Source organism: Nomia melanderi, chromosome 4 (assembly GCF_051020985.1).
Source record: "Nomia melanderi isolate GNS246 chromosome 4, iyNomMela1, whole genome shotgun sequence".
Taxonomy (NCBI): domain Eukaryota; kingdom Metazoa; phylum Arthropoda; class Insecta; order Hymenoptera; family Halictidae; genus Nomia; species Nomia melanderi.
This window is the reverse complement of record NC_135002.1, coordinates 12,141,687-12,168,634: the sequence shown is the minus strand read 5'-3', so window position 1 is coordinate 12,168,634 and position 26,948 is coordinate 12,141,687. Positions and strand designations below refer to the sequence as shown.

The 26,948-nt window shown below is 35.9% G+C and overlaps 1 protein-coding gene across 12 annotated transcripts in view; it reads left to right on the top strand.

The window, feature by feature from the left end:
* Positions 1-26,948, top strand: part of LOC116425485 (CUGBP Elav-like family member 1-A) — a 495,366-nt gene that overhangs the window by 361,360 nt on the left and 107,058 nt on the right. For all 12 annotated transcript variants that reach the window (XM_076367228.1, XM_076367233.1, XM_076367229.1 and 9 more), the window contains one exon: positions 5,459-5,541. In XM_076367228.1, coding sequence (XP_076223343.1) covers positions 5,459-5,541 — 83 coding nt within the window. The remainder of the gene's footprint in view (positions 1-5,458; positions 5,542-26,948) is intronic.

Below are 26,948 nucleotides of genomic sequence, written 5' to 3'. Positions count from 1 at the left end.
CGCACGACAGTTCACTGTGATTCGTCAATGCTCAAAGCAGTGCTTGCTTGCCATTCGTCAATTTAATACCGTGTAGTCGATGAACCCTAAAAACGTTGAGCTTTGATCAGAGAATCAAATAATAGTTCTGTTGAAATAGTAATGAAAAAAAAGTAAAAGAACTATTCTACTTTACTATCTCAACATTACGATAATTGAAATGTTTTTCTTTTTTAATTATTTACTACGTGTACGTTTGCACAGTTTTTAAATTACTTTCAATAATTATAAAGTTTATATAGCCGCCGTGAAATTCTAACAGTACTGAGAATTACAATGGTTAAATTAACATTCATTAATTATAAAGTTTGTATAGTCACCGTGAAACTCTAACACTACTGAAAATTATAAGGTTTAATTGTAATAGGCGTAAATAATCAAATATATATATATTTAAATAATTATAAATTACAGAGACTACATAAAAAAACCTCTACACCTCGAGCATTCGCGTAAAACGCTAAAAACTTACTGACTTAACAGTGTGTCTGAACAAATTTCAAAAAACAAAGAATTAACAATTTCAAAAATTCCTTAAATTTGGAACAGCGATTCAACCCGATGTTTCCCGTTCGAGAGCTTTTTCCAATTTTTTTGTACTTTTATCGTCGCCTGGAATCACGAGATGCATTTGTTTTAAAATAAACAACGTAAAAGGCGCGAATATAAACTCCTATAAAATTAAAATTGTAATTACTGCTGAGAAATATATTGAATACAGTAAAATTAATTTCGTGGTTGCGGAAATGTTATATCAACAATGTCGCATTTTTATCGAGATTTAAACACTTTTCGTTTACATAAATTTTTATTAAAAAATACCGCTGAGAATTATTTCCTTTCGTAGTTATACGCATCTCGCATCACCGAGTCGTAAATTGTCGAACAAATTTCTGGAGTATTCCAAATTGTGCCGCATAAAGCGTCAATATAATTTCCTGGAATTTTCGCTGCAGAAATAATTGTATTGTAAACGAGAGTTTCGAGATGTACCCGTGAAAACGGTTTTATTAATTAAATGTTTACAAATTAAATTTAAATCGCGGAAACGCGCAGAAACAACATAATTGGTCTATCCCCGCCAGTGTAGCGTTAAGTATAATGAGTTTTAAGAAACTCTCAGATACTCGGATTAAAATGAACTTCGTTATTTGAATCAACTCTCTACTTTAAATGTTACATTTTCTTCTAATTATGCAGCTAATATTATACTAATATAAGAATATTTGTAATAACACCAAACCAAATGTTCTACAAAATGGCATTTTCATTTATCGTTATCGATTTTCATTTTCTCATACAATTCTCTTCGTAGTTTCCTAAGAAATAGATAATATATTTTTTTTAATGTAATCTTAAATTTGTCTTATTTTTTTTTTCTTAATTATATATCTTCAATAACCGACATTCGAACTTCATTGCTTCGTTTGCAATTAATTACATCGGATAAACATAATTCAGCTTCCCTAAATCAACCATAAACAAAAATGAAAATATTTGCAGTAAGACATCATCTTTAAAAAAATGTCCTCAACAGTGAGCTGTCAATAAAATTGGCACAGTGGGAATATTTTGAAGAAAGCAATCGTAACCAGTAAATTAATCATTTCTTTATTTGAATTTTATTATCATATGAATTATAATACTTCTAATCCTATATCATATAAAAAAATTTTCTAATAAAATTGAAATTGTCGTTAAAATTTCATTCTGCTGTTTAATTTTGAAATTCGCTTATTTTACAATTTGGACGTGCAATAGCTTTAAATGATCGCGTTGTTTATCGGTAAAAACGATCCACAAGACAGCATAGAGGGTTAGCGGAGAAAGAAGAAGGTTGCGTTGGCAGCTCGACGAATAGGGTCATTTGTAGACACGAGTATTACAAGCTGGCCAGCCAGTAGCTAGGTGCGGCGCGGGGGTTGTTTGCAGGATGTGATTTAAAGGTTTATCGAGCGATGATGCCTAAAGATTAGTTACCCGCCGGAACATAATTTCCCAACACCTGCTTAGTCCTCCTATCATAATTTATCGAAACTCACCTGACGACGTATCACGAATATCTAGGCGTTTTACTCTTTGCACCGGGGGAACTGTTTTTTGTGCGTGAAAAATGACTTCCGTGAATTCTTCTTTGCGTGTTGAAAGTCCTTTATCTGAATTATGAGTTTCTGGATGGTAATGTCTAGGTGTAATACATTTTTAAATGTACAAGAAATTGAACTTCGTGTAAATGATCATGCGAAGAGTATACATTCATCGAACAGTTTTCGATGACTATAACATTGTAGTACATGATTCATCAATTACAATATGGCAACTATGAAATACTGTAAAGCCCTTTGAAACGATATTGTGTATAATATTAAAATATGTGTACGTATTTAACATGTTAATGTTCGTAGAATATTTAAATTTATCGTTAATAAATATAAATATTAATATCTATAATTATAATATTTATAATATTTATAATTATGTATTTATCAAATATAAATATAAATATTTATTATGTAGTTGAAGTTAAATATAAAAGATAACTTTGAAATGGACGTATCATTTTAAGTACGCAATAAAATGTTGGATTAGTAATTGTGTATACAATTTTTATATTATTTTACTAAATAATTCTAATTACTTCATGACTATAATAAATTTTATCTTTTAGCGAACTGTTAGCGAAAAGAGCGGTTTTACGATACCTTTGGTAAGTGAAACCTGATTCGATTCGAACACCTGTCTGGCACGTCAATTAGACGTTCCTAGATAATATCAGATTTCTAATTTTCTTGGTTACGGGGAATTCTGTTACTTTTCACGATCAGCCCTCGACGAAGCCGAAGCGAAAACTCCGCCGAAACAAGATTTCAAGTTTGCCACCGTCTTAGTAGTAGTAATATCGTGTTACGCATTTTTCAATTACGCATCCACCGTGATAGACGGATCGAATATCTCGTTATTTCGCGTTATTTCGATACTATTTCAAATTCTCTGTACCCGGACCTAGCTCGCCTATCTTATATGTCTCGAATATTATTACAAAAATTTGCAATGAATGCATTTGTTTCCAATTAAGAATTTAATTTAAAAATGTGGCAAATAACAGTAATATTAATTCGAAACAATTTAATAGACATTTGAACGCTACGAATTCAATGTTCCGCGAGTTTCTTACTTTTGGCTAGCAAAAAGAACCATAGTATGTACTACCACGAGTTACATCGTGAAGTTTTACCCCACAAAACTCGATTATTTTCGTCCTTACGAAGTTCTTGGCAATTCGAACTTCACTTCAATAAGCTGACTATCCTACGGAAATCGCAGTTTTATTTCTCCAGCGTTCCCTCATTCTTCCATAACAGTCCAAATTTCCAGGAACTGTATATTATCAACACTGTACCTTTATTACTTTACTAGTTTCATCTTCGAGTACTTTAATACCTTCATAAATGTAACAATTTCGAAGAAGTTTTCGATTTCAAGTATATTTCAAACATATTTCTAATACGTTTAAATTAAAATGACCAAGCTTATCAAATATTGGGTTAAATAGTACTGGAATAGACAGTATTGAGCTATAATTTCAAAGACTAACAAATGTTGGATTGAACGATATTTGAGTAGACAATTCTAGTCTAAATCGCAGAGCCTACCACATATTGAATCAAACAATGTTTTAACCTCACTGATAAATCCACTGGTAGATCCCAGACGAATTACTTTCCTCTCTCCCACCTATTTTACATATCCCATCCTAATAGATCATTTACAAAGTGCCATTTTATCCTTATATCAAATCATGCGTCGACCATTCTTAGAAAACGCGTCACCAAAAGTATTAAAAGATTATCGAGAAGCTAATGTACACGTAAATATCAACGGCCCGATTGATTCACCGAAAACGGTCAGGTCTATCCAGCTTTTTTCCTGGCCGGCAAAGTAGAAGCAATTTGGCTCCGACCATTCGCGTAATGTAAGTTCCTGCCGGAATTCGAAAGTTTGCCGGGCCCGGAACGCTTCCTCGGGAGCTGCGTCGGTCTACGTGAACGAACGAAAGGAGGCTGAGATACCGAGTACCTATGCAGCTCTGCCTTATTCGTAAACTGAACGCCGGAAGGGTGCAACCCCTTCCACTAGCTCGCGTAGGTAACACCGGTGCGGAGGTAGCACGGGTGCAAAGGGGTTGGAGGGACGGTGGAGCCGGTAGTAATACAACGGCGTATCGAACTTTCGGCAACTCGAAACTATCGACCGATCCAATCCGTTCGTTTCTGGCTTGGGTGGTGTCCAGCTGCGACAGCGAAGGAACAAGAAAACCTCTTGATGAGCTTCCCAAGAGCGGGCAACTTGATCGACTATGACATATATGTTTTCTCTATGAGATGTGTCACTGACTGTTCCATTCATTGAGTAATTCCTTTTTTCTAACTCTTGCCATGGAATATCGAGTCAGACTCTTGAAGAAGTTTTTAAGTGGAAGTTAAATACGTTATTTGCCACTAAGTTGTTTTGAGTTTAGATTGATATTAAAGCTGCCGGGCAGGTCAAAATGACTGATTTCAGTTTTCTTATTTCGCGATTATTGATATTAGAGTATTAATATCTAAAATGATTTCAAGAATAAATAGTTTTGCTTGGATGCTGTAAGGAATGTATGAAGAAACCGGAAATCTATTGTTACCATTTTTATAAAGATTGCTGAGTACTCATATTAAACGCTTGGTAGGTCTAGCGTTAATACTGTTTTTCTATTATCAATCGTTATGCTGTAAAGTAATCGTAGATATGGGATTTAATGCTTTTTTAATTGAATAAATTTTACTTGAAAATTCTCTACTTTTGGGTAAATTATTAATGACGAAGTTATTATAACGAGTGCAGTTATAAAAGGAATCATAAGACAAGGAGTTAAGTACATTGATGGACAGACATTAGTGTGGAAGAAATGGAGGATAGAGGTGTTTTATTTTGAGTTTAGTGGTTTAATTAAAAGTGATTGTTATGACGATTTATTGTTCTTCAGTTGTTGAGGAAATCAGGCAGCTTATAACATTAAACATCATTTTTGAAGAATATATCGTATCTACGTTCTTTAATGTAAAGTAATGTAAATTATTAAAGTAATTCTTGAAATTACTGAACTATCGAACTGTCACAGTAGGGATTACTTATATTAGTAATATTATTTGTGCCTACAATCTAGTCATAAGTACGTTTGCTATAATACCTACTACTAACATGAATCAAAAATGGTAATAATTTTATATTCCAAATGTACACACAAACGACAATATTTTACTGTATACATATTAGTTACATTTACAATCTCGTCCACGAAAACCAATATTTAATTTCCGTTTCCAAGATTCTCATTCTTTACCTTCCTGACGCTTAATCGACTTCTTTTTTTTCATTGCAGGATGTTGCTTTGTGACGTTTTACACGAGAAAAGCTGCACTGGACGCGCAAAATGCTTTGCATAATGTCAAGACCTTCAGCGGGGTATGTAAATCACATTTCTTTACGTAGATACGTATTTTTCCTGACTCTCATAACATTAAACTTCGTTTTCTCAAAAAACAGAAAACAATTAAACATTCAAATAAAAGAAATAGTTTATTATTTAACAGTTTGTCAATTAACAAGCACAGATTTGAAATTATCTCGTATCGAATAAAAAAACAAGCCATCAATAATGTATGATTGTCCAATAACCTTGAAACATCTGTTAATCGTCGAAATGCGCGAAAATATTAGGAGCACTGAATCGTGATCAATCAACGGGTACATCCGGTCGGCTGAATAATAAACGCTTACGCAGATAATTATCCCAGTGCCGATAACTTAGATAATCGAGGTATTGTCCGAATAATGAATATTAATACGAATGATTGTTCAAATAAATGATCGAAATCCACCAATCTTGACAATCTTGACTAGTAGAGTAACATTATAAGGTGATGTTAAAATATTAACGTGTTTCCTAATAAGTAATTTAAAACGATTATGATTCACCAGTAGCAGTTTAACAGAGAATATTTTAATTATTCTTTCGTGTTATGCCTGTGTAATAAGTTACCCTGCTTATAATTATAAAATAATCATCCACCATAAGGAATGCCAAAGTGGGTCCTTTCCATGTCGTTACCAGGTATTATGCATACGGCATAAAAGAGGAGGAAGAAGGTTGATACTGTATTTACGATAGCAGTAACGGTAATTGGCCTTTATTACGCAATGCGAAGCTAATGTAGCAAAACAGAGGAAAAAGGAGAAACAGGGACACATAAGTTCCACATAAATTCTGCAATTAATATATAATTACAATCCTATATAAACTGTACACATTACTATAATACAATAACCGATTATAAATTCAATGTATAATTATTTTCTAAATATATCAATTTTGCTGATGTTTTAGAAACATAGAAAAAAAACAGTAGAAGTTCTAAATATTTTAATTCTCCATTTTCACTTTGAACTTAAAGTATTTTCCGATTTACGTGTTAATTTTACCTAGTTTTTATTTACGTAAATAAATTCATTCGTTGGTGTTAACAAGGTTTCTTTCGTAGTAGTGTATTTTCAAGTAATTATTAATTCGACGCGAACAGAATAAACCTTTAAACAGTTTTATATAGATATGGACCTTCTTCCACGTGAGCCAACCGTTTAATTGTTTATCTATAAAATAAAAAAGTAGTGAGCCGTGCAGATATTTTTCTCGTCAAAATTGATAGCCCGCCAGTTGTATCGTTGAAACTGCACCCGTGCGATAATTACAGTTTCCTCGTGAACTTTCGATGCAATTACGAGATGTCATTACGAGCATTTAACCTACCAATTCCCCTCGCCCCCTTCCCATCCCGGTCGACGCGCATTTATGCTTGAATTTACGAGAATAATTATCATCGACCAAGAGCCAGGAGTAACTTAGTCCCTTCCCCCTCACCCTGCTCGATGTAAAGACGCAAACAAAGGCCAGACGAACTTCCGATCGACGAACGAACGGTATAATTTCTTTCCTTGTTTCCATTTCAATAGTGCATCCGTCTTACTCCAGTCAAAAGGAGTTTTATTCAAGATTAAAAATCTTCTGATTAAAAATTCACTATTTGCAAACACTGGACTCCTAGCTGTAGAAGGTTAACATATAAATACACTGCGGACCTTTGTGTAAATGAACATTATTGCAAACAGTCTTTAAAGAATAAAATTTCCTTTTTTTTTTCAGTGTGGATTTTAATAGAGGACGAATGAAATGCAAAGTTTACTCTGCACTTACTGAAGCTGTTATTTTGTGTTTTATATAATTTGTATTATAAGTACATGCAACCTATAATCTTTTTATCAATATTTTACTTTATGTTCCTTACTTGACACTTGAACTACGAATATTTTTGTAATATCGCATTTCTAATTAAAGATTTTAAGTTTCTTAAAATTATGATCCATATTTTTTTTAAATATAATTTGTTTAATATTACTACGTCAATCAGTTCTTTCTTAAGTTTATACACGCACAACTTTTTTAGAGATTCAAAGTTAATATTCAATGCTTTACCTCCAAAAAAAAAAATTGCAAAATAGAAAACATTGTGACGTATGTACTTAAATAGTGATGATGATATTAATCAACGTGTAATTTAAAAGTAATAGGTTTAATAGTAATCATTTTGACCAAGAAAATAAAGAATGAAATGTCACACCAATTGTTACGTCCTGCACGTTGGCACTCGTAAACTTCATTCGTCCATAGAATTATCACTAGTATTTACTATTGTACCCATCAAAATGACAGATTTCAGTTTTCTTATTTCCCAGTTATTGACATTTTGAAAGTATTCAATATCCAAAATAATTTCGCAAATAAATAATTTCACTTAAACATTACGACTATACTGCGGATGTTTATGTATTTATCGAAAATCTGGAAATATAAAGTTGCACAGAATGCGTGTAAAGCGAAAAAATTTATAAAATATCTCAAGTACAGTAGTTTCTATAATATTTCTTAAGAATAATCATCTTCCACAGTAGTTCGATTTTTCTAATTATATTCTTAAAAATTTGAATTTGCATAAAGATCCGCTGTCTAATTATAACGAATATTTGAAAAAATCGAAAAAAATACATTCTTGCAGTCTTTAGAAGAATTACATATCAACTCCAATAAATGCTCGATAGTTCTAGTGTTAGTACGTTCGCAAAGGATGAATTTGTTTCGCTTGAAAAGTGCACGCGTGTCAGTGATCCGTCGAGTGAGAGTCGCGAGGACAAGCGCGGCAGGCGACGAGCTTTTCTTGATCACCGCTCGGCGGCGACACTAACCGTACTCGCCTAAACCTCGGATATTTATCGTCGTACAAATTACACTCCGGGGATTTTACGGCATCGTATGGGTTGCTCGGCTCGCATATTGGAGACGAACGACACGTGCGGTTTCCCCCCCCTCGTCCCTGCGTCGATCTCGCCCCGTGCTGCATCTGTAACTTGCTGGAATTAGGCTTCGTAAATTGAATACGCCACGCAATCGACTGGCTACACGGGACGATATATCACGTTTCGTGGGAATAAAGCTCTCTATAGTTGGGGCCCGTTCGGTTTCAACCGGAGGAAAATCACCGCGTTGTATTTCATGCAAATGGTCCTACCTCCGCCTATAACTAGATTTTGTTTGCTTCGGCACGGAATTACAAGGTTGAATTCGTAGATAAATACCAGTCGCGGGACATTAATTGAAAAGCAAAATTCAAGGTACATTGGATCCTGGGGAAACTGCCATTGTAACCGCTTATGTGTCGCTAAACGGTAATGGTCATTAACTTTGGAATTCTGGATTATATAAGAATTGTTATGTATCTTTGGACTTGATGAAAGTTTTTGTTGTTAGAAGAGGATTATTTTTTTTTTGAGGAATAGAGAAATGGAGGAGAGTTTAATAAATACGATTGTGGGGGTCGTTAAAGGAGAATAGAAAAATAATCAACAATAATTACAATGGTTCAATTATAAATGATACCTGTATTATGTATAGAATGTTATCTGGAAGTTCAAAAAGATCGATTATTCAATATGCGTCCATTTTCTATAAAAACTGAATGGTTTCATTGAATAATTTCTAACATTTATGCAGATGGTCTAATTTAAAGTCTTAATGTAATAATGAATCTAAAATATTTGCATTACATTTGTTTTCTTTGGCACGTTAAAATTTTTTAAAATTTTAGAGAATCTTCAGAATGTTAATAATACTGTAAGAAAGTACATAACAGAATCACAAGAAGAAAGGTTAAAGTAATGAAAATCGTACATTTTTAATAAAACACTTCAAAGAAACGTAATAATGAGAAATGAGAAATGTGAAAGAAACAAACTCGCGTTGTAAAAGTGACGCCGATCTCCTTGCTTTTTGCCACTAACACGGAACTGTTAACAGGAATTTATTAAACGGGAAACATCTACTGATTCATGTCAATTACATCTGCAATTTCATTTCAACGGAACCCGTGCTAAATCTAGAATTCATGACGTTAGAATTGTTACCGTTTTTTCGTGATCACTCGTCTCCCGCCCCAACCGACTTTACCATTGTCTAAAATAATCAAGTTCTCTTGAAAGAAAATGAATTTCCTCCTTTCACTTAGCATTATAAAGCTTTGAAGTAACTTCTGACCGGCGTTACAAGTTATAAGCGTTTTCTTTCCGAGCCACGACGAGTCAATTACCGCGAAATTTCTTATTACTCGGCTGATGAAATGGAAAACGACTGATGCACACTTCATTATTTACCTTTAAACCATTCTTAGTGCGAAATTACTCTTTTTAGAAAACATCATTTATGACGAAATAGTTTTCTAGGAAAAAAATTGATAAACCTCACGTATATTTAATGTTAAACTCAGAATGAGTCAAATGTGAGAAAATACTTGAAAATCATAATATGACAGGTGAAAATGGTTTTAGAATCATTTAACACTGGACGTGAACAACAAAAATAGAGAAACGGTATTAATATTTCACCATTGATCGCCTAAAAATATTGAAAACTAACATTACAAAATGGTATATTAATTTTGTAATCCACTAATTTTTAGCTATAAATGAATATAAATTAAACATATAATATCGTAACTTACACATCAATAAATTATTCTCTAATAAAATATAAAAAAATCTTTCCACAAGTTTTTCACATAACATATTGCTGTCATATTTTTCAAAATATTCTCAGTCTTCAATTACGCAGCAGACGTTACAATCAGCCAATGCTTTGCTTCACACAAGCCAAATAATATTCGCGTTCAGCAAATCTTATGATTCTCGCTTAGAGTATAATTCCATATAACAAGGTCAAAGGCACGATACAAAGAAAACTGATTAACGATTTCATGCCGAACAATGAACGCAACGAACAGTGACTCCACCAAAGTCACCCCTTCCCCTATCGATACCCGTGCCCGCGACGAACTCGGAGAACCCGGAGACACGGGAGGAAGCCCGAATACTTGCACCCTTTCAGCAGGTTCGAAGGAGGTCGCGTGCCGCGAAAAAAAAGCAGCAGCCGGAATCCTCCTCGTTTCAAGTGACTCTACGAGGTTAATTAAGGGAGTTAAACAGTCGGAAGTCGAGGTCCTGCTCTCATCAGTCTGTACGGTTTGCCAGTGGAGCGCAGGAGGGGAGAGGAGAACGATCCGATCAGAAGTAGAGGGGCCGAAGAAGAATTCACCGACGAAGAAACACGAATGCAGTCGGTTGAGGAAGAGAGTGAAAGCGAGAGAGTACATCGGTGAGCGAGACGGAGATCGAGAGAAACGAATGAAAGAGAGAGTTGAAACACTCTTGGCAAGGGAGCTTGAAGACAGAGTAAAAGAGAGCGAACAAGAGGGAGCAAGGGAGAAAGGAAGAAAGGTAGAGAAAAAAAGGGAAAGAAAAGAAAGAGTGAATTGCAGAACGACGTTTTCGCGATGAAAAGGGTTGACTGAGCATAAGTGGGTGGCTGATAGGAGCAAGGGTCGAGAACAGGAGGGATGAAACGAAGAGGGAGCGAGTAAAACAGAAAAACGAAGGAAGAAAGAGAAAAAGAGAATGAGAGAGGGGCTGGAGAGACTGAAGTGGGGGAGAATAAGGAGACAAGGAGGGGCGAAATAGGGGCGGCTTGTGCATTTGAAGGAGTTTAGCTTTTCTCGTATCAGATTTCGTTTCCACGAGTGGCGTCGAGTCGAGGGGTCTGTGTTGGCTCGGAGAAATGAGTCGAGTACTCCAGGGAACCCTTGTTACCCCCTACCACCACTCTCGACCTCCACCCTCCGTGACTCTACGAACCTCCTCCCTTCTTCCTCCCCCCAAGCCCTGTTTTCTAGGTGCTCCAAAGTAGATATATTTCACGGGAAAAGCGACTACAAACTTTGATTTGAAGGTTTTCGGGTTTTCCTGAGGAAACCCATTGCCACTGGAGAAGTCAACTTTTTCTTTGGGTACCTTCATTGTTGCAGGTAGCGAGTTTCTGATGAAGATTCTGTGAATTTTTACTTTGGTGTATTAACTTTTACTTTGGAATATTAATTGGTTCACGAACATAAGTGGTTCTATTTAAAATTGAATACTAGTTTTGAAAGGGTATATGAGTAGATTAAGGTATTTGTGAGATTTTATTGTACATGTGTGTATGATCGTGTATCATACTCGAATATGAGAAGCACAGTAACATAATTGTTATAATAAAATAGTGAAAAATTGTTGTTACTTCGAAGTTTTGACAATACTTTACGAAGGGAACAAGTTTCTAGTAAAGATTTGTGTCTCATAACTAATAATAGAAACCGGAAAAATAAAAAAGGGAAAACATTATCTTCTTTGAATTTTAATAAGGCTCATTTCAATAATTTGTAGGAGATATTAAGAAAAACCTAATTCATTCTTTTTGTAAGTCCCGAATGTTTCAGTTTTCGTTTAATTATCGAATTAAAATCTTATAACCCTAGAAATTTTCGGTTTTCGAAGAAAGCAGTTGAGTTATTATTCTCTAGCACAATGCTGGTTGCAGAATGGAGATCGTTAATGGGCGATTCTCAAAACTGTTCAACGAACCATTTCGCTGATCACGGTTTAACCTTTATACTTCTTCATCTGTAGTCATTATCCGTCAGCGATAACGATGATCATTATTTTTTGTTAACGTGCGGTGTACCGTAATGATAGGTGGAAGGTTGGAACGGAGGAAGCTTCCCATTTTGACATTAAGGAACATCGTTCCAGTTAGTTGCAATTTATACAGGCATAATGACCCCCAATCTAGTATGTTATATCCAATGAAACAGTAGCAACAAAGTCACTTTAAATAACAAAATAATAATAAACCGGACGCTTATCGTTTTATTTTGCACGAAATAAACTTACATATACCAAATTTTCTAGAACGCATTGTGCAATTATAAACATTTTCATTGCAATACCTTTTAAAAACGTGGATCAATGTAAATCTTTTACTTTAACCAAAATGTCAGGTAGATCATGTGTCAGGTAGATTTTAATTCTCCATTTAAATTTGATTAGTTAAATTTTACTGTAAACTAACCCAACTAACCCATTTAATTAAATCTCAATTATTATAGTTCTCAATATTGTATTACAGTTCCTAAAACTTCACACTAGAAATTTTGAACCAAACGGAAGAACTGCGACATATACTGAAATTTCCATTAAATACTCAATATTCTCAACTTCTTCTAGTCCCATTTCGCCTGGCATGAACACAAAAAGGTAAACATGCAGTACCCATAAAACAGTATCTCAGCCTACAAACAAGCTAAACCCATACGGTAGTAATCGCGCAACAGTTTAATACACATCGGACATGCCAATCAGCGCACCGATAAAGGAAATGCATGACCAGTCCGGCTCAATAAAAGCAGTCAACCGATTAACCAGTTAATTTACGGCTATAAACGTTCAAGAAACACAATCGAAACTACGTCAAACACGTCTTGCTTCACGAGAACCACGAGTACCGAGTAATTCGCACCAAGATCGTTAACTTTTAAGCATCTTCGACCGATTGTGAGCAGCGAGTAGCTTAGCCGAGCGGAAACAATAGGCGAACGGATCCTAAAGAGCGGCGTCGAACGCGAAAAGCGTCTCCGTGACGAAAGAAGGAATGATCGCGCGAAATCTAGGCGAGGAACAAACGAGCGGCCGCTGGGCGTTATTTAAAACGGAAATGTGGGTCAGACGTCCCGTGTCTGCGCATCTGTCCACCTCCTCCACCCCCGTTTCGGTTCCACCTCTCTTCCGCGACGCGCGAGAAAAACGGAGACACAACGGGACGGGTTTCTGTTCGCGCGAGCACGGGCAAGAAAAGGAGACGGGAACTGTAGAATGATCCACGTCCGCGGCGATGAGCCGTGATTTATTTTCGGCCTGACGGCTGAAAATTCTCCCGTACTTAACTTGGTCTTGTAGGTGCTCGAAAGGTGAACGAGTGTCGTTGCTCTTCGACCGTGCAGAAAAGTTCTGCGAAACCCGCACACGCACGATGCACGGATGCAACGACTCGGGCACGAATAGCCTAATAGGGGATGCCAAAAAGGACCGCGTGTTTCTATTATTTATGGTATCAGACGAAATTGAGCATTCCTGATAGGTGCACCATTAACCTGTGAACTGTGGAATTTAGTTTAAAAAATCGTCCATTTTGCGTGCAATTATATGAAAAAATAAGGTGTGTTCTTGTCAAACACAGGACGAATGCACCTAGGATATATTTTAATGAAAAACCAAAGCTAGGCAAAGGAGGATTACATATTTATCTAAAAAATAAAGAATTTATTGGTGAAATAATTAGTATCGTATCAAGCTTTAAGATGATGTATATATGCGTCAAACGTTAACTACTTAAATATTAGATCGTTGCCCTGGGGACCGAATGTTCAAGCTTGTCGTATAATGTTATGTGGACGAGGATTTTGCCAGTTTTAATTTTGTATTAACGACATACAGTAAAAAGACGTCTCTACAAGTAGGATTTCATATGACTTTTAATCAATACAGAATGTTCCTATTGGACAAGAATCTTTTTATATTTATTAATTTAATCGTACATTTAGAAAGGAGGCAGGTATACTCTTGTATAAAGTCTTGCTTAATCTGTTGTATCACTTAATTTATTGTATTCTATAGTAATCTACAGAAAAGTAATTGTAATACTTTATGTAAATTTCATGTATTGCTTTATAACTCTCTTCTGAGAGTTTCAATTAAGCTTTACATAATAAAAAATGTTACTCCAAGAATTATTCGAATATAGTTCCTATTTTAGTTCTGTTATTTGCATTGTTACTTTATTTTAGTTAACACGTTGCCAGACATTTTGCTCGTTAGAACTTATACCAATTACAGTCAACTCGTTTATTTATTATTCGGTATATTTTCGGGATCTTTAATTGCAAATAGAAATAATTTCAATTATACGTAAAAAGAATTAAGCTTTTACTTTCAGCATAAAATAAGAAATAAATTGTATTACTTGTTATTTAAATTATATTATTTAAATTATATTATTACATATTTTATATTTTCTTTTTATTTTTTATTCTTGTTTATACAGCGTTAAAAGTATTTGTGAAAATCGCTACCTGCCTTCGAAATTGAACTTACCATTGATAAAATACAACAATATTAACGGGATGTAGATCGTATTTACGACACCACGAAAGGCATTTCAGAATTGTGGTGAACAGAACGTTACAGTTATCGATCGTATCCGAGGCGGATGCAACTGCTTTCCAATTAAAAAAATAGCATAGCGGTATGGTGAAATATCCACTGGTACATGTGCACCAATTGCAATTGATTTCACTGAAAATCTGCCCACTGATAAGACATCGAATTCGTAAAAGGTAATTACACGTCTACTCAACCGTTTCTAGTATTGCAATGTCTACCGAGGTGGAACAGGAAAGGCCAGGTTCGTTTAAAGTTCTCTTAATCTCATTTTCTCCCAATATACATAATTGCACAATAAATGATAGTAAACCTGCAACGAATTATTTTAAGGAAATGGAGAAAATTCAGAGGTAATTGGAAACGAAATCTAATATCAAATACAATGTTATTATTTATTTAAATGACACAAAAAGTTCAATAAATTCGTAGATGTGTTTAAATCATAATTTAAGCTATAGTTGCAGTTGAAAATTATTCATTTTTCCTTCGAAAAACTACAGAAATTCTATAATATATACAAAATAATTATATTCATTTAAATGAACTTTTTAATTCAACTAATAACAAATTTCAATGAAATCAACATACAGCTCCCTAAAACATTCTTACCAATAATTTTCAATACACTCATTTACAAAAATCACATTCAAAGTTCCAAGTTACAGTACACAACGAAATGCATTCATTGTTTAATACCCCAGAAACAATTGTCACGTACATATTCCCCTTATAACAAGCTACTATAAACATCACACACCAAGTAATCCTTACACAAACGCATCTTCCGAAAATCGATCCGTCACGCCTGCTTAAACGCGCGTAACCCTTTAATTTATCAAACCGAGCGTCACGAAATCGCGATCGTGACGAGCTAGGGTCATTATATCGCGCTTCGTAGTATTTTAAGGGGTGTTCATTGTATCCCTTTCGCCGGCCGTATCGTTTTATTTTTCTTCCATCCACCCTCCGCGTCCCCCCCATCGCACCGACCGACCAACCAACCAGCCGTTCGTTCGTTCGTTCGTTCATTCGTTCGACCTTACCCCTTTTCCAAGCGTCAGTATAGAAAGTCGTATAATATAGGTCGTTTCTTCGAATGCCCCCGGTACGGAAGCTGAGTAATCTTCGTTGTTTCGCCAGCGTTTTGTTTCGCTGAATGGCGGAGGCGAGCGGTGGCCCCGGCTCGCGCGAATAAAATTAACGAGCCGGTCCCCGTTCTTTTACCCCTTACGGTTTATTGTCTTCCTCCGCAACTTCTGCTCCCTTCTACTCGGATTTCTATAGAGCCCGGCGCCGAACAACCGCGGCAAATTCTGGAGAAGCGACATCCTTCCAGACGTGCCGAGTTTCGTTGCGTCCGCGGCTAAATGAGAATATTGAAATATGAGGATTTCTAAGGAGGCGAAACGGGTGGTGTCCTCTCTGTCCGTTTGGCTCGAACGCGACGTTACAAGCGGACTGCGGATATTTCTCGCATTTATAGGAAATTCGAATGTACCATTGTGCAATGATCGATACGGGGGGTTAGGGGAAATGTCTAGGTGTAGTGGTTCTTATATTTGTTAACAGAAACCATTGTATGTTATCATTATATTTTTCTAACTGTATCTAATTTGATTGCACCCGATCCGCCAATTAGGTGGCATTTATATTACACGATTCATTTACGCGGGGAATTATGACATTATTTATGTGGTACTGTTTACACGCGATCTGAATTCAGTTACACCGAAGAAAATGTACTTTGGTTTTCTGAGATGGCATTATTATTATATTTCTTAAGATATGCGAAATAAACATCGATTTTTAAAACTGATATCAGCTTTGCCAGTGTTTTGTTTTATTTCGTACTAACTGTTTACGTGGAATGGATACTTCGCGTAAATGGAGAGTCGGCTGTATTTGTAATGTTGTTTAATTCTTCTAATAATATTGATTTTAATTATTCGTAAGTTTATTCAATTCTTGGAATTGTGTTTAATCTAATCATCTGTATGCAATTAAATTTAATTGCTCGCAGTTTACTTACTTATTTGAATTTCTTTGGTTATATTTGTATCTAATTTGAATTTACATAAAGATCGGTGGTTTAATTATAAGAATCTCAGAGATTAGATCTGGAAATTAATATATAGCAATATAATTATTAATTATAATTATTATCATCTAATTGACTGAATCTGAAACTTGTTAAAACGTCGAGTAAACATCAGCTAAAAGAAATGGAAGCAGAGATAAATTATATCGTGTTAAGTCTATAATTATGTAGCGATTATTGAATAATGTTCGTCGCTAACTGTTACTCGCTTACTATTTAATAATATCGTGTTACGTAGCTTAGAGGAAATCCATGAACAGTCTCCATAGGCCACGTGACTTCTTATGTACGTATGTAGTCCCGATAGGCTGCGATCAAGCATGGTATACATTGATCTAACCCTATGGTTACATTGCTCCGAGCTAGCAACGTAATTATAGAAAGCAACGTACACAAGTCTGTGATATATTGTCTAATTGCTTCATCCTGTCTTTGCTAACGACAAAATGAATGCGTTATAAGTAACGTAAACCAAGAGACTATTGTTATCTAAAATTTCTTGAGACTCGTTTTCCAATACTCGAATGTCTGATTTTGTACATTTGTTATCTTTATTTGTTTTTTCTAGTATTTTCTCTGAACATTTACATATGACATAGATGAATTTGTGAATATCAATAATTGCATAATTAACAAAAGGAAATAATAAGTGTACTGCTGAAGAGATCGTTACTTTTGCAATAGGTATTTGCTAACATTCATATAAAGCTGTATCTTTCTCAGAAAATAATATTTCATACAGAATTATATTAAAACTTTGTCTTTAAATTACATAAAACTACATGTATACAAATGCAATTATTTTTCTGAATTGACCTATTCATTTAGAAATCATAGATATTATTTTAAAGTCTCTGATAGAAATTAATGTACAGACATGATAGCTTTAGCATTAGAAAATTTGTTGTTCCTTCAATTTCTTACTCATGGCACGTGTGAACAAAGCTAATCAATTATGCTTCACTTACTTAATTATCCGTAACACTTTAACATGATCAAGATAATGGAGTATGTGACGTTCAAGGGGTTGATAGCGTGAAGTTATAACTTGCAAATTACTGAACAGTGATTTATAAAGACTTATCTAAATATTCAACTTTTTAACCTACAATAAGAAGCAATATGGCTGTTCATTTTTCGTTAAATGCGCAAACAAGTTTCCTTTATACACTAAAATAATTAACTGCTAACCGAGGTTATTTATTTTTAGCTTTACGTATATATGAATTGCTCTTATTATCGAATGTATAATTATTGAATGTTTTTATTGTATTTCCTTGAGAAACTATTTGAATTCCAGCTAAGTTCGACCAAACACAAAAGTATCGATTTTTGTTATCCTGAAAAGTGTCACGATGTGACCTCATCGCTTCACCGTTGTGCACGCGATACGTTTTATCTGTGAGCACAATCGAAGGGGTGAGGTTTAATCGTGTGCGAGCGGAGCACATTACGAAACCTTTTCTCCCTTCAAGCCGGCAGACGTGTGTTAAAATTCAGTAGATGGATAGATAGACCATCAACGGTAATGGTTCACACGGAATCGACTGATCAGGCTGATAACCTGAATATTTTACTGTCTGTTTGGTCAGTGCGTCCAACAAAATGAACTTCTCCTTCGTTAATAGCTACGAAATGTTTTAAGTTAACAAGAAATGACTAGACAACAGTTAACAAGATGACTCCGAAAAACATACAACAGCTACTGTTATTATGCCATTATAAACGATATTGTTTCATTATTTTAATTACTCTGTTCTATAATATAAATAAAATTTTGCAAAAATTTGTAATATGTAAAACATATTAAATTACTTACCAGTTTCATTTTTTATGTGAATGTCCCATCTTCTCAACTGAAAATATTTGATGAAAGTTAATTGTGATGAAATACTTTTAAAACTCGGGAAAATTGGAATATGAAAACGACAGACCTATTCAGTACAGCTAATAATGAATACTGGAAAGTGAAACTTACTAAATATACGGAATATATAACTGTTGGGGAATTTTTAGTTATTTCATAGAAAAGAGACGAACTGCAAATTTGTTATATGACTATAACAAAGAGAAATCAAATTCGTTACATATCTCTGTTCTAATAAACCTTTTAGCTTCTGGAATGAAGCTCCCTTTGTTACTGACTTTACGAAGCAGCCTAGAATTAAAACATGCATTATTCTTTGAATGAAACTTTAACATAAATCAAATTACAATTACAATTCCGAAAGGCATCAATCAATATTAAATATGATCAAAAATATGGAATTATCCACTAATATATACAATGTGATTTAATTTTTATACATTCAGTACAATTTTCTAATCACTAACCATTTCGAATATGTCCTCAAAAAAATAGAAAAAAAATGTTAAAAAAATTTCATTAATTAAAATTATATAATTCAAATAATTAAAAAGCTGTTAATATTACTTACTTATAGAAAACTGTATAAATATAATATACTTTTTTACGCCGAACAATTTGAAATAACCGCATAACGTAACAATAGCAGCGAAGCAGGACCAACAGTAAACCCGAATACGTGCTACAGACAGGAAATTACACGCACTCCGGCAACTTTTCCAATTACGCACGTTCTTATGAATTGCGAGCGAACTAGAAACCAGGCAGAAACGACGAAGGACAACTGGCATTCCGAAGTTTGATCGGCGGAGAACAACGAAACACAGCAAGCAAAAGAGACATTCGATTCCGCCGCTCTTGATTATTGCGGCCACGGAACACAGTGCGGCCGGTAGCGATGCCCGTTGACTAAATTGCGTTCCATTTCTCACTAACTTTTTCAATTTGTCGCGACTCAGCCAACTAATTACCGGCCAAAATGACTTTTCCTGCCGCCGAGTGACGACCCGTGTTCCCAGACCATACACTCGGTATCCCGAGACTTTCGCGGCCCACTGCAACGCGACGCTCCGAGGATAAAATCGATTTCCAGACGGCTTTGTAATTTATTACGTATTATTCTGCTATCGGAACGTACTACTTCGTAGAAGAATTTAATAACGTTTCGCTAGCAATATGATACGTAAGCTATGTTGCCATCGAGGAATACTTTTTTAACTGTATTATATTGGAAACTAGGTATTTGTTGAAATTTTAAGATAAACAGTATTTTACTTATTACTTGTGTTGTTTCGTTATTAAGATATTTGATAATGAGTACAGTCCATTTAGAAATTTGAAATTAATAATGAAATAGAGAGGTTCTTATGCAATATGAAATCAATATCTCGTCTGTGGTGTAATGGCTGAAACTACTGTACGATAATGGGGAAATAAAGTGGTCGATATGAACCACAGAAAAGTTAATAAGTGGGAATCGGATGTAATTTTATTGAAACCTCTTCTTGATATTCGCATTAGTCTTCAATTTAGTTAATTATAAAACTAATAAACAATATTTTAAAAATTTACCTCGCACATTACGAAAAATATAAAATTAGTATAAACATAGAGAAACAAATAAAAATGGTTGTATGGTGTAGTAAAACTTAGGAAAAAAAATGTCAGGTGTGAGATAGATAAACTCTCGCAGCGCAATAACAAAAAGTATGCTCTTCCAAAGAATGGCAATAAATTTTTCATGCGAAATGTTGAAACTTCTGAAGGATGGCCCGTCGAAACGCTCATTATTCCCTTCACGGAAAAGGATTCATCCTCTATTTTCGCGTTCCCGATTCTCGTTGGTCTACAGCCAGCAGATTTCTTTTCATTAAACAGAAGAGGGAAACGCCATTAGCCGTGCTCTTTTCGTCGCGTAATCTCGTAACTGAAGTGCGACAAGACCGATGGAATCTCTCCGATAAATTTTTCTTGGAAACACCTCCCGCTGCGAACAAAGCACGCGACAGCGAGACAACAATGGCGGTGTGACATGAATCCTGCCGATGAACGCGTACCTTCCTTAACGTAGGATCTCGGGATTGAAAGAGAAAAATGGAAAGTTTAAAAGGATACGGGAATTATTAGGCTACTACGTTATCCAGTGTAATCGCTCAAGAATGATCATTATTCAACGCGTTCTGTGCTTCTAGAATCACTCTCGTGATCAATCTTTGTTTCATGGAAGATTTACACGTATATAAACTCTTCGTACCTGGTTTCATATCTATATTTTAGAGGACTAAAAATAATACTAAAACCACTATATTCTACATTTTATTGCTATAAAGACTACCCATTGTTGATATAGGTTTCATCCGTCTTACGAACTGAACGTCCAGATGTTACTCGAATCTAATCGTTAAGGAATCGAGTTGACTTGTATAGAAAAGAATTCTTATAGTCCCTCGTGCATCTGCAACACAGTATTTTTGCAAACACGGTACTATGAAAAATTAAATTCAACGGTATAAACATTTTTAGTTTTATTTTCAAATATAAATACAAATACACAAATATACGAACCCCACATGCCTATAATACACATTCTACAGCTCAACCTGCAAGAATTAGCATTCGACGTAGCCACGAAGGATAACTCAGAAGTATTCAATTCTCCCACAGTCAGACAAGGAAAAAATACGCACGCGACTCGTATTGTCGAAAATATTTCGTGTCGAATGAACAAGGAGAGGGAAAAAGACAAAAAGTGAGTGTAAAGCGTCGATGGAAAACCGGAAGCGGAAAAAGGATAAGCGTGACCCAGAGAAGTGGGACATCAGAGGGATGAGACGATAGCGTTCGGGGAGGAACAGGCAGAGGGCGTGTTGCCAACTGCAGTTTCGTATCGGCATTCTTCAAATCGATTCCCATTTCCCTGAGAAATGTGGCACGCCGGAGAGACCGGCCGCCATGTTCGCGTAGAAACGCGGAATGGGATGGATCCCGCGCGCTGCGAGACAATCAACATTGTTGATGGATCCTACCGCTGGGTAATCGCTAATAAATTATCACGAAAATCATTATTTGGCCAAGCGAGTGTGGAATTGAAGTGCACGTGCACAATACGTTGTAAAATTGACTGAGGAAATTAAAGAGTTTTCGCATGCAAACTTAGTCACTACCATAAATCGATTTATTTTTTACCCCTTACTTTTAGCTATTGCTCGTCCAGTTTATAATTGTGATTCTCTTTTATTTATTTTTCATAGCTTCTCATATCGAGCATTAAGAATAGAACGTTGTATTAAAAATACAACGAAGCTGTTCCCACTCAGAATGAACTTTTAAGGAAATAAGTGTTTCAAAACCATTAAGAAGATATTTCAAAATATCAGATGCATATTACTGGCATTTTCCTCTTCGAGGCTTTAATAATCGAAACAACCGACATATTTTAATTGAAATGATTTAACACAAAACGCGATACAGTTATATATATCGAAATATTCATGTAACTTCAAACGAACAACATGAAAGCCACAGCTATTTTAACAAGCAATGAATCTTCATCAATTTCCAAAATCTTCACAAAATCTATTAGAAAAATCTTTCTTCTAATCCTCTATGAAACACTCACATTTATCTATTTCCAAACAAAGATACCTCTTACATTCAGACGTCGGGTGAACAGCAATTTATGAAAGTCGACGACGAAACTCAAGAAAATACGGGGGTTAGATTTTGGACGCCCGAAGCAAGGAAGTATATTTTCCTTCGGGAATATCCCGCGTACATATTTTAAACTGCACACAGCTATGAATACGTTCGTGTAACTCACTGGCTTCGCCTTTTCTCTCATAGGTTTTAAATTTCCGGAGATACGAATGACAACGCGACAAGCGGCCTTCGTTCGGCGACGAAGAAAACTCGGGCCCGCCTTTTACCATATTTCCTAAAAAAACATTACCCACCGGCGCCGCCCTTTATTGTGCCTCTCTGCCAGTTTTAAGCCCGTTCGTTACAGAGTAATTAAAATTCAATGGCGGCCGGGCGTAAACATGCAAAAAAGTAGAACTGTGATGGCGATGATGCCGCGAAAAACACCAATATCTATGCGAATAGTTATGAGCTATAATTTCGCGTACAGCGATTGGCGAACGCGGGTCGCGCGGGGGATGGCTATTGGCGATCGATTAATCGAGTTCCCTCGAATTTACCGATACGGAGAGAGAAAGGGAAACAATTCCATCGCGCCGATAACGAAATCGTCGTCGATGTAATCGTTGGCGATCGTGACTTTTGTCCTCTCTCTTTTTTTCCCTCTCTCAGTTTTCCCCACCGTTGTTTTGCATACGATCTCCCAAAAAATCGTGCGTCGTCGCTGACCGGGGTGAAATTGAAAAAAAATCCTGAGAGAAAAAAAAGAAAAACGAGGGACCCGACGGTTTCTGATATTACCGTGGAAATTTTCGAGCTGCCTCTTCGCCCCTCTTCACCCTTCTACGCAGCCCTATGAGTAATAATTTAACGCGCAACGACTGGAAAATGTGATCCGATCGGTTACAGTCGATTGGCCGGATTTTCCGGAATACCAATGGGGCACTAAAAGTGATTAAATTACTTGGCAAGCCGGCACTCGGTAAACTAGCCGGTGATTGATACGCGAGCGCGGAAGAGCGCGGACGAGTTAGCGCGAGTTCGCTCATCTGACCGAACGCAGCGCACGCTACGATCATTTGTGCGTGACTGACGTCTGTTCATTTCCTACAGATTTACTCCGGTCCCGTTTCCGATGGAACCGTCGCGCCGGGGAGGGCAACTGTCATTACCGAATCGATTCTCGCCTGTCTTGACCAAGATGGTCGCATAATTGAAAATTCTGTGTATATAGATCCCTTGGAATTGTTCTCCTGTTGTGTGAAATAAAATGTTGCACGGTGTATATGCATGTTTAAAAGAATGTACTGGATAGAAATGGTTACTATAGTATTCTTGGAACAGAAAATATAACAATAGAATAATGGAGAATCCGGATTGTAGGTCTCTTCGCAGTTTATTGTATGAAGAGATACTGGTTGATATGTTCAAAGAGGAAAGAAGAAAATATTGAGCAATTAACTATAATAATGATGAAATTGAAGTTATATTATTTGCAAATATTTAATGTTTTAAATGTATGTAGATTAAAGTATTGTTTTACATTTTGGTTGTCAGAGAAACGGTTTAGTTTTTCACTGACTTTGAAAGGGGATGCCATTAGAAAGGGGATTACCGTTGGTAATGCATTCTATTTGATCTAATAAACGTTAAACAACAACGATATGCTTCTAATATAAGTATCCAATATAGTCTTCTGTTGAGAAGTTAAATATAATTTAAAAAATGCAATTTCTGTTCGATTAAGTGACCTACTAAAATGATCCTTCCCAATTTTACACTAAATGTTTGAAAGTATTAGTAAAAATAGTAACTAAACCTTAATAAATGGCATATTACAACGTGTAGAAAAAGTAATTCTAACTAAATGCGATAATAGTTTAGTATCTTACAATTTGTCCATTTATCATTGTTTATCTCTCATCATCTTACACATTAAACCTAATTTACTCAAACAGAAATACAAATATCGATCTCATTTCTTATGTACCTAATACGTGTACCATAAAGATCTATAATAAAACAGTAATTATGCAATTATACTCCATCAATATCCATTTCCACCATGCCCCCAACTGCAAAAAAGAAAGTCTATAAGAACAACCTAAATCAAATTACCATTTGAAATCAGACTCTCATCAATTATGCCACGAATTTGAATGCAATTAGTATAGATAAAAGGACTAGTGAAGTGTGAGGACTTATGATTGACTTAAACTACTGGAAAAGAGTTACGCACACAGTTGGAGAACTCGCGAAAAGTATGCTCGGCAACACTTGGGACGCAATAACGTCGATTCGTTGATACCGTGTCGGCAGTGTGTACAGGGCTCGCGTATTTCGCCAACGTAAGCGGACGGGCGTTCAAAGTTTGCGGCGGGGGATACGTACGAGAGGGTGGAAGAACGTCGACGTGGCGGAAATGAAGACGAGATCGTACGTTGGATAAGCCGGCAAAAACCCTCGAGAACTCGGCGCAACATCAATAACTGAAAAGGAACTTTTTTTCGGAAGGAGCCCCGCGGAAATTGAATAACGTCGTCGCGTTTACTGATTTCGCCGGAAACCGGGGGACGTTCACGAGCAACTCCGGCCACGATAACTGTGACAGTGATCGCTACGCGATAAAAATTTATGTGATCCGGCTGGCTCGTCCCAAGAAATTTTCGTTACAAGCGAAACACCGATTCGACAGTAGGAAATATTATTCCACGGTTAATAGCTGTGTCCGAACAACTTCGATTATGCATCTTTCGAACAAACATACTGCGTCAAGGTGAATATCGAAATCGAATTCTCCTCCGTTCCGTATGGTACAATGCAATTTTCGAATTTAGTTTTCAAGGTAGCGAGGATTCTTAGAAATGTTAACTTTTAAATCGATAATCCGTTGCTATATATAGCCTTTTATAAACAGCTTGCCTGAAGCACAGAATTTGTATCAATTAAATGTTATTTTACTGGAAGAGATATTTTTAAAAATTCAGCACATAACTGTACCCTTACTCATTTCTTTCTTGCTATAAATGTAAAACTATAATATGTATCTTGTGCTACTATTATTATTCTACTCTCATATCTACTATCTCTTTTCACACTCATATATTTCACCCCAATTACCATTAATACACTATTATACCCTTTCATCAATTTCAAATCCCAGTGTAGCAGGCATTTAACACTAAAACTATCGAACAGTTAAGTTGACTTTTTGAAATTCCTCTATAGAAATACCAAGAATGCGTCTATCGAGACATTAGTTGATTTAAAATTCAGTTTACGCATTACTAAATCAATGTCTTCGGTAATGTCTCAGAGAAACGCCTGTTACCTTTTTAATAATTGCAAAAAGAAGAAATAAAATAATGGTATTTTTGACCCGTCTGGTAGTTTTAGTGTTAATCACTGAACTATCAAAGATGCAAAACAAGCAGATTACGAGCGTCAACTTCCATTGATTCGCAGTACCGTGAACGACGTTCCTAATTTTTCCCTGTCCCTTCCCCCGAGTTATGCAGATTTCTCACCGACCATCGCACTCTCTGCCCTCGCTTTTTTTCGCGGCATCGTTGCTTGCTGACGCGATGGAACGCGAAACGAATTTATAACCAGCGATACGGCAATCGCGGCAGAGACGTTGAGCCAAATTCGTCAATTTTAATATTCGCCCCCCCACCCTCGGCGCTCGGCACCATCGGTTCCCCTTTTTCATGCACCCCAACCAAGGACCCACAAGGTGAACCCTCGACCCATCGACTCCAGCCTGCGAGATCGCCTTTTACGATGAAATACGCCGGAATTTATGGTACGCCGCGATATTGTGACACTCGAGGGTGCGTGCTTCTACGGAAACATAAAAGAATTTAATATGCCCGGAGGAGATCGAGTTGGTTCGTTAGCGAAGACGTTCTGTTCCAGGTCCCCTATGACCCGTAATAAAATTATAATAGCGTGGATGAGGGACCTTAACGCTTTGCTGGTGAACATTATTATTAATTTTGCGGGTATTTTGTGGATACGAATATTTACTTGGCAACACATCTTGAGAAGTGTTTTTAATAATACTTTTTGTATTTCGTTGATACTCATCTGTGGATGATGATAATAGTAATTTTTGAAATATTATTTTTAGAGCATGAATTTGTAGTAACGAATTTCGGTTTGACAATTTTATAAGTTTTACTTTAATTATTTAGACTCTGTTGACGCTCGGTGTCACAAACTGAAACACCGTTACGTCAACGTTCCTCTAAATCTTTCAAGGGATCGTAGCTCAAATAACTTTATGAAGCCATCGACCATTACCTTCAACAACCACCCTCAGCTGTTCGAGGATTAGCATTTTTACATTTTAGATATTTACTCTTTGTATGTTTTATTAGGGTTAAGGCCCTTCATACAGTTTTTTGAGCTACGATCCCTTGAAAGATTTAGAGGAACGTTGACGTAACGGTGTTTCAGTTTGTGACACCGAGCGTCAACAGACTCTTTAGTACCATTTATAATATAAAATTAAACAAAAATATACATTTCTTCAATCTTGCTGTGTACTGTCAATCTTTTGATCAATCATGCTCT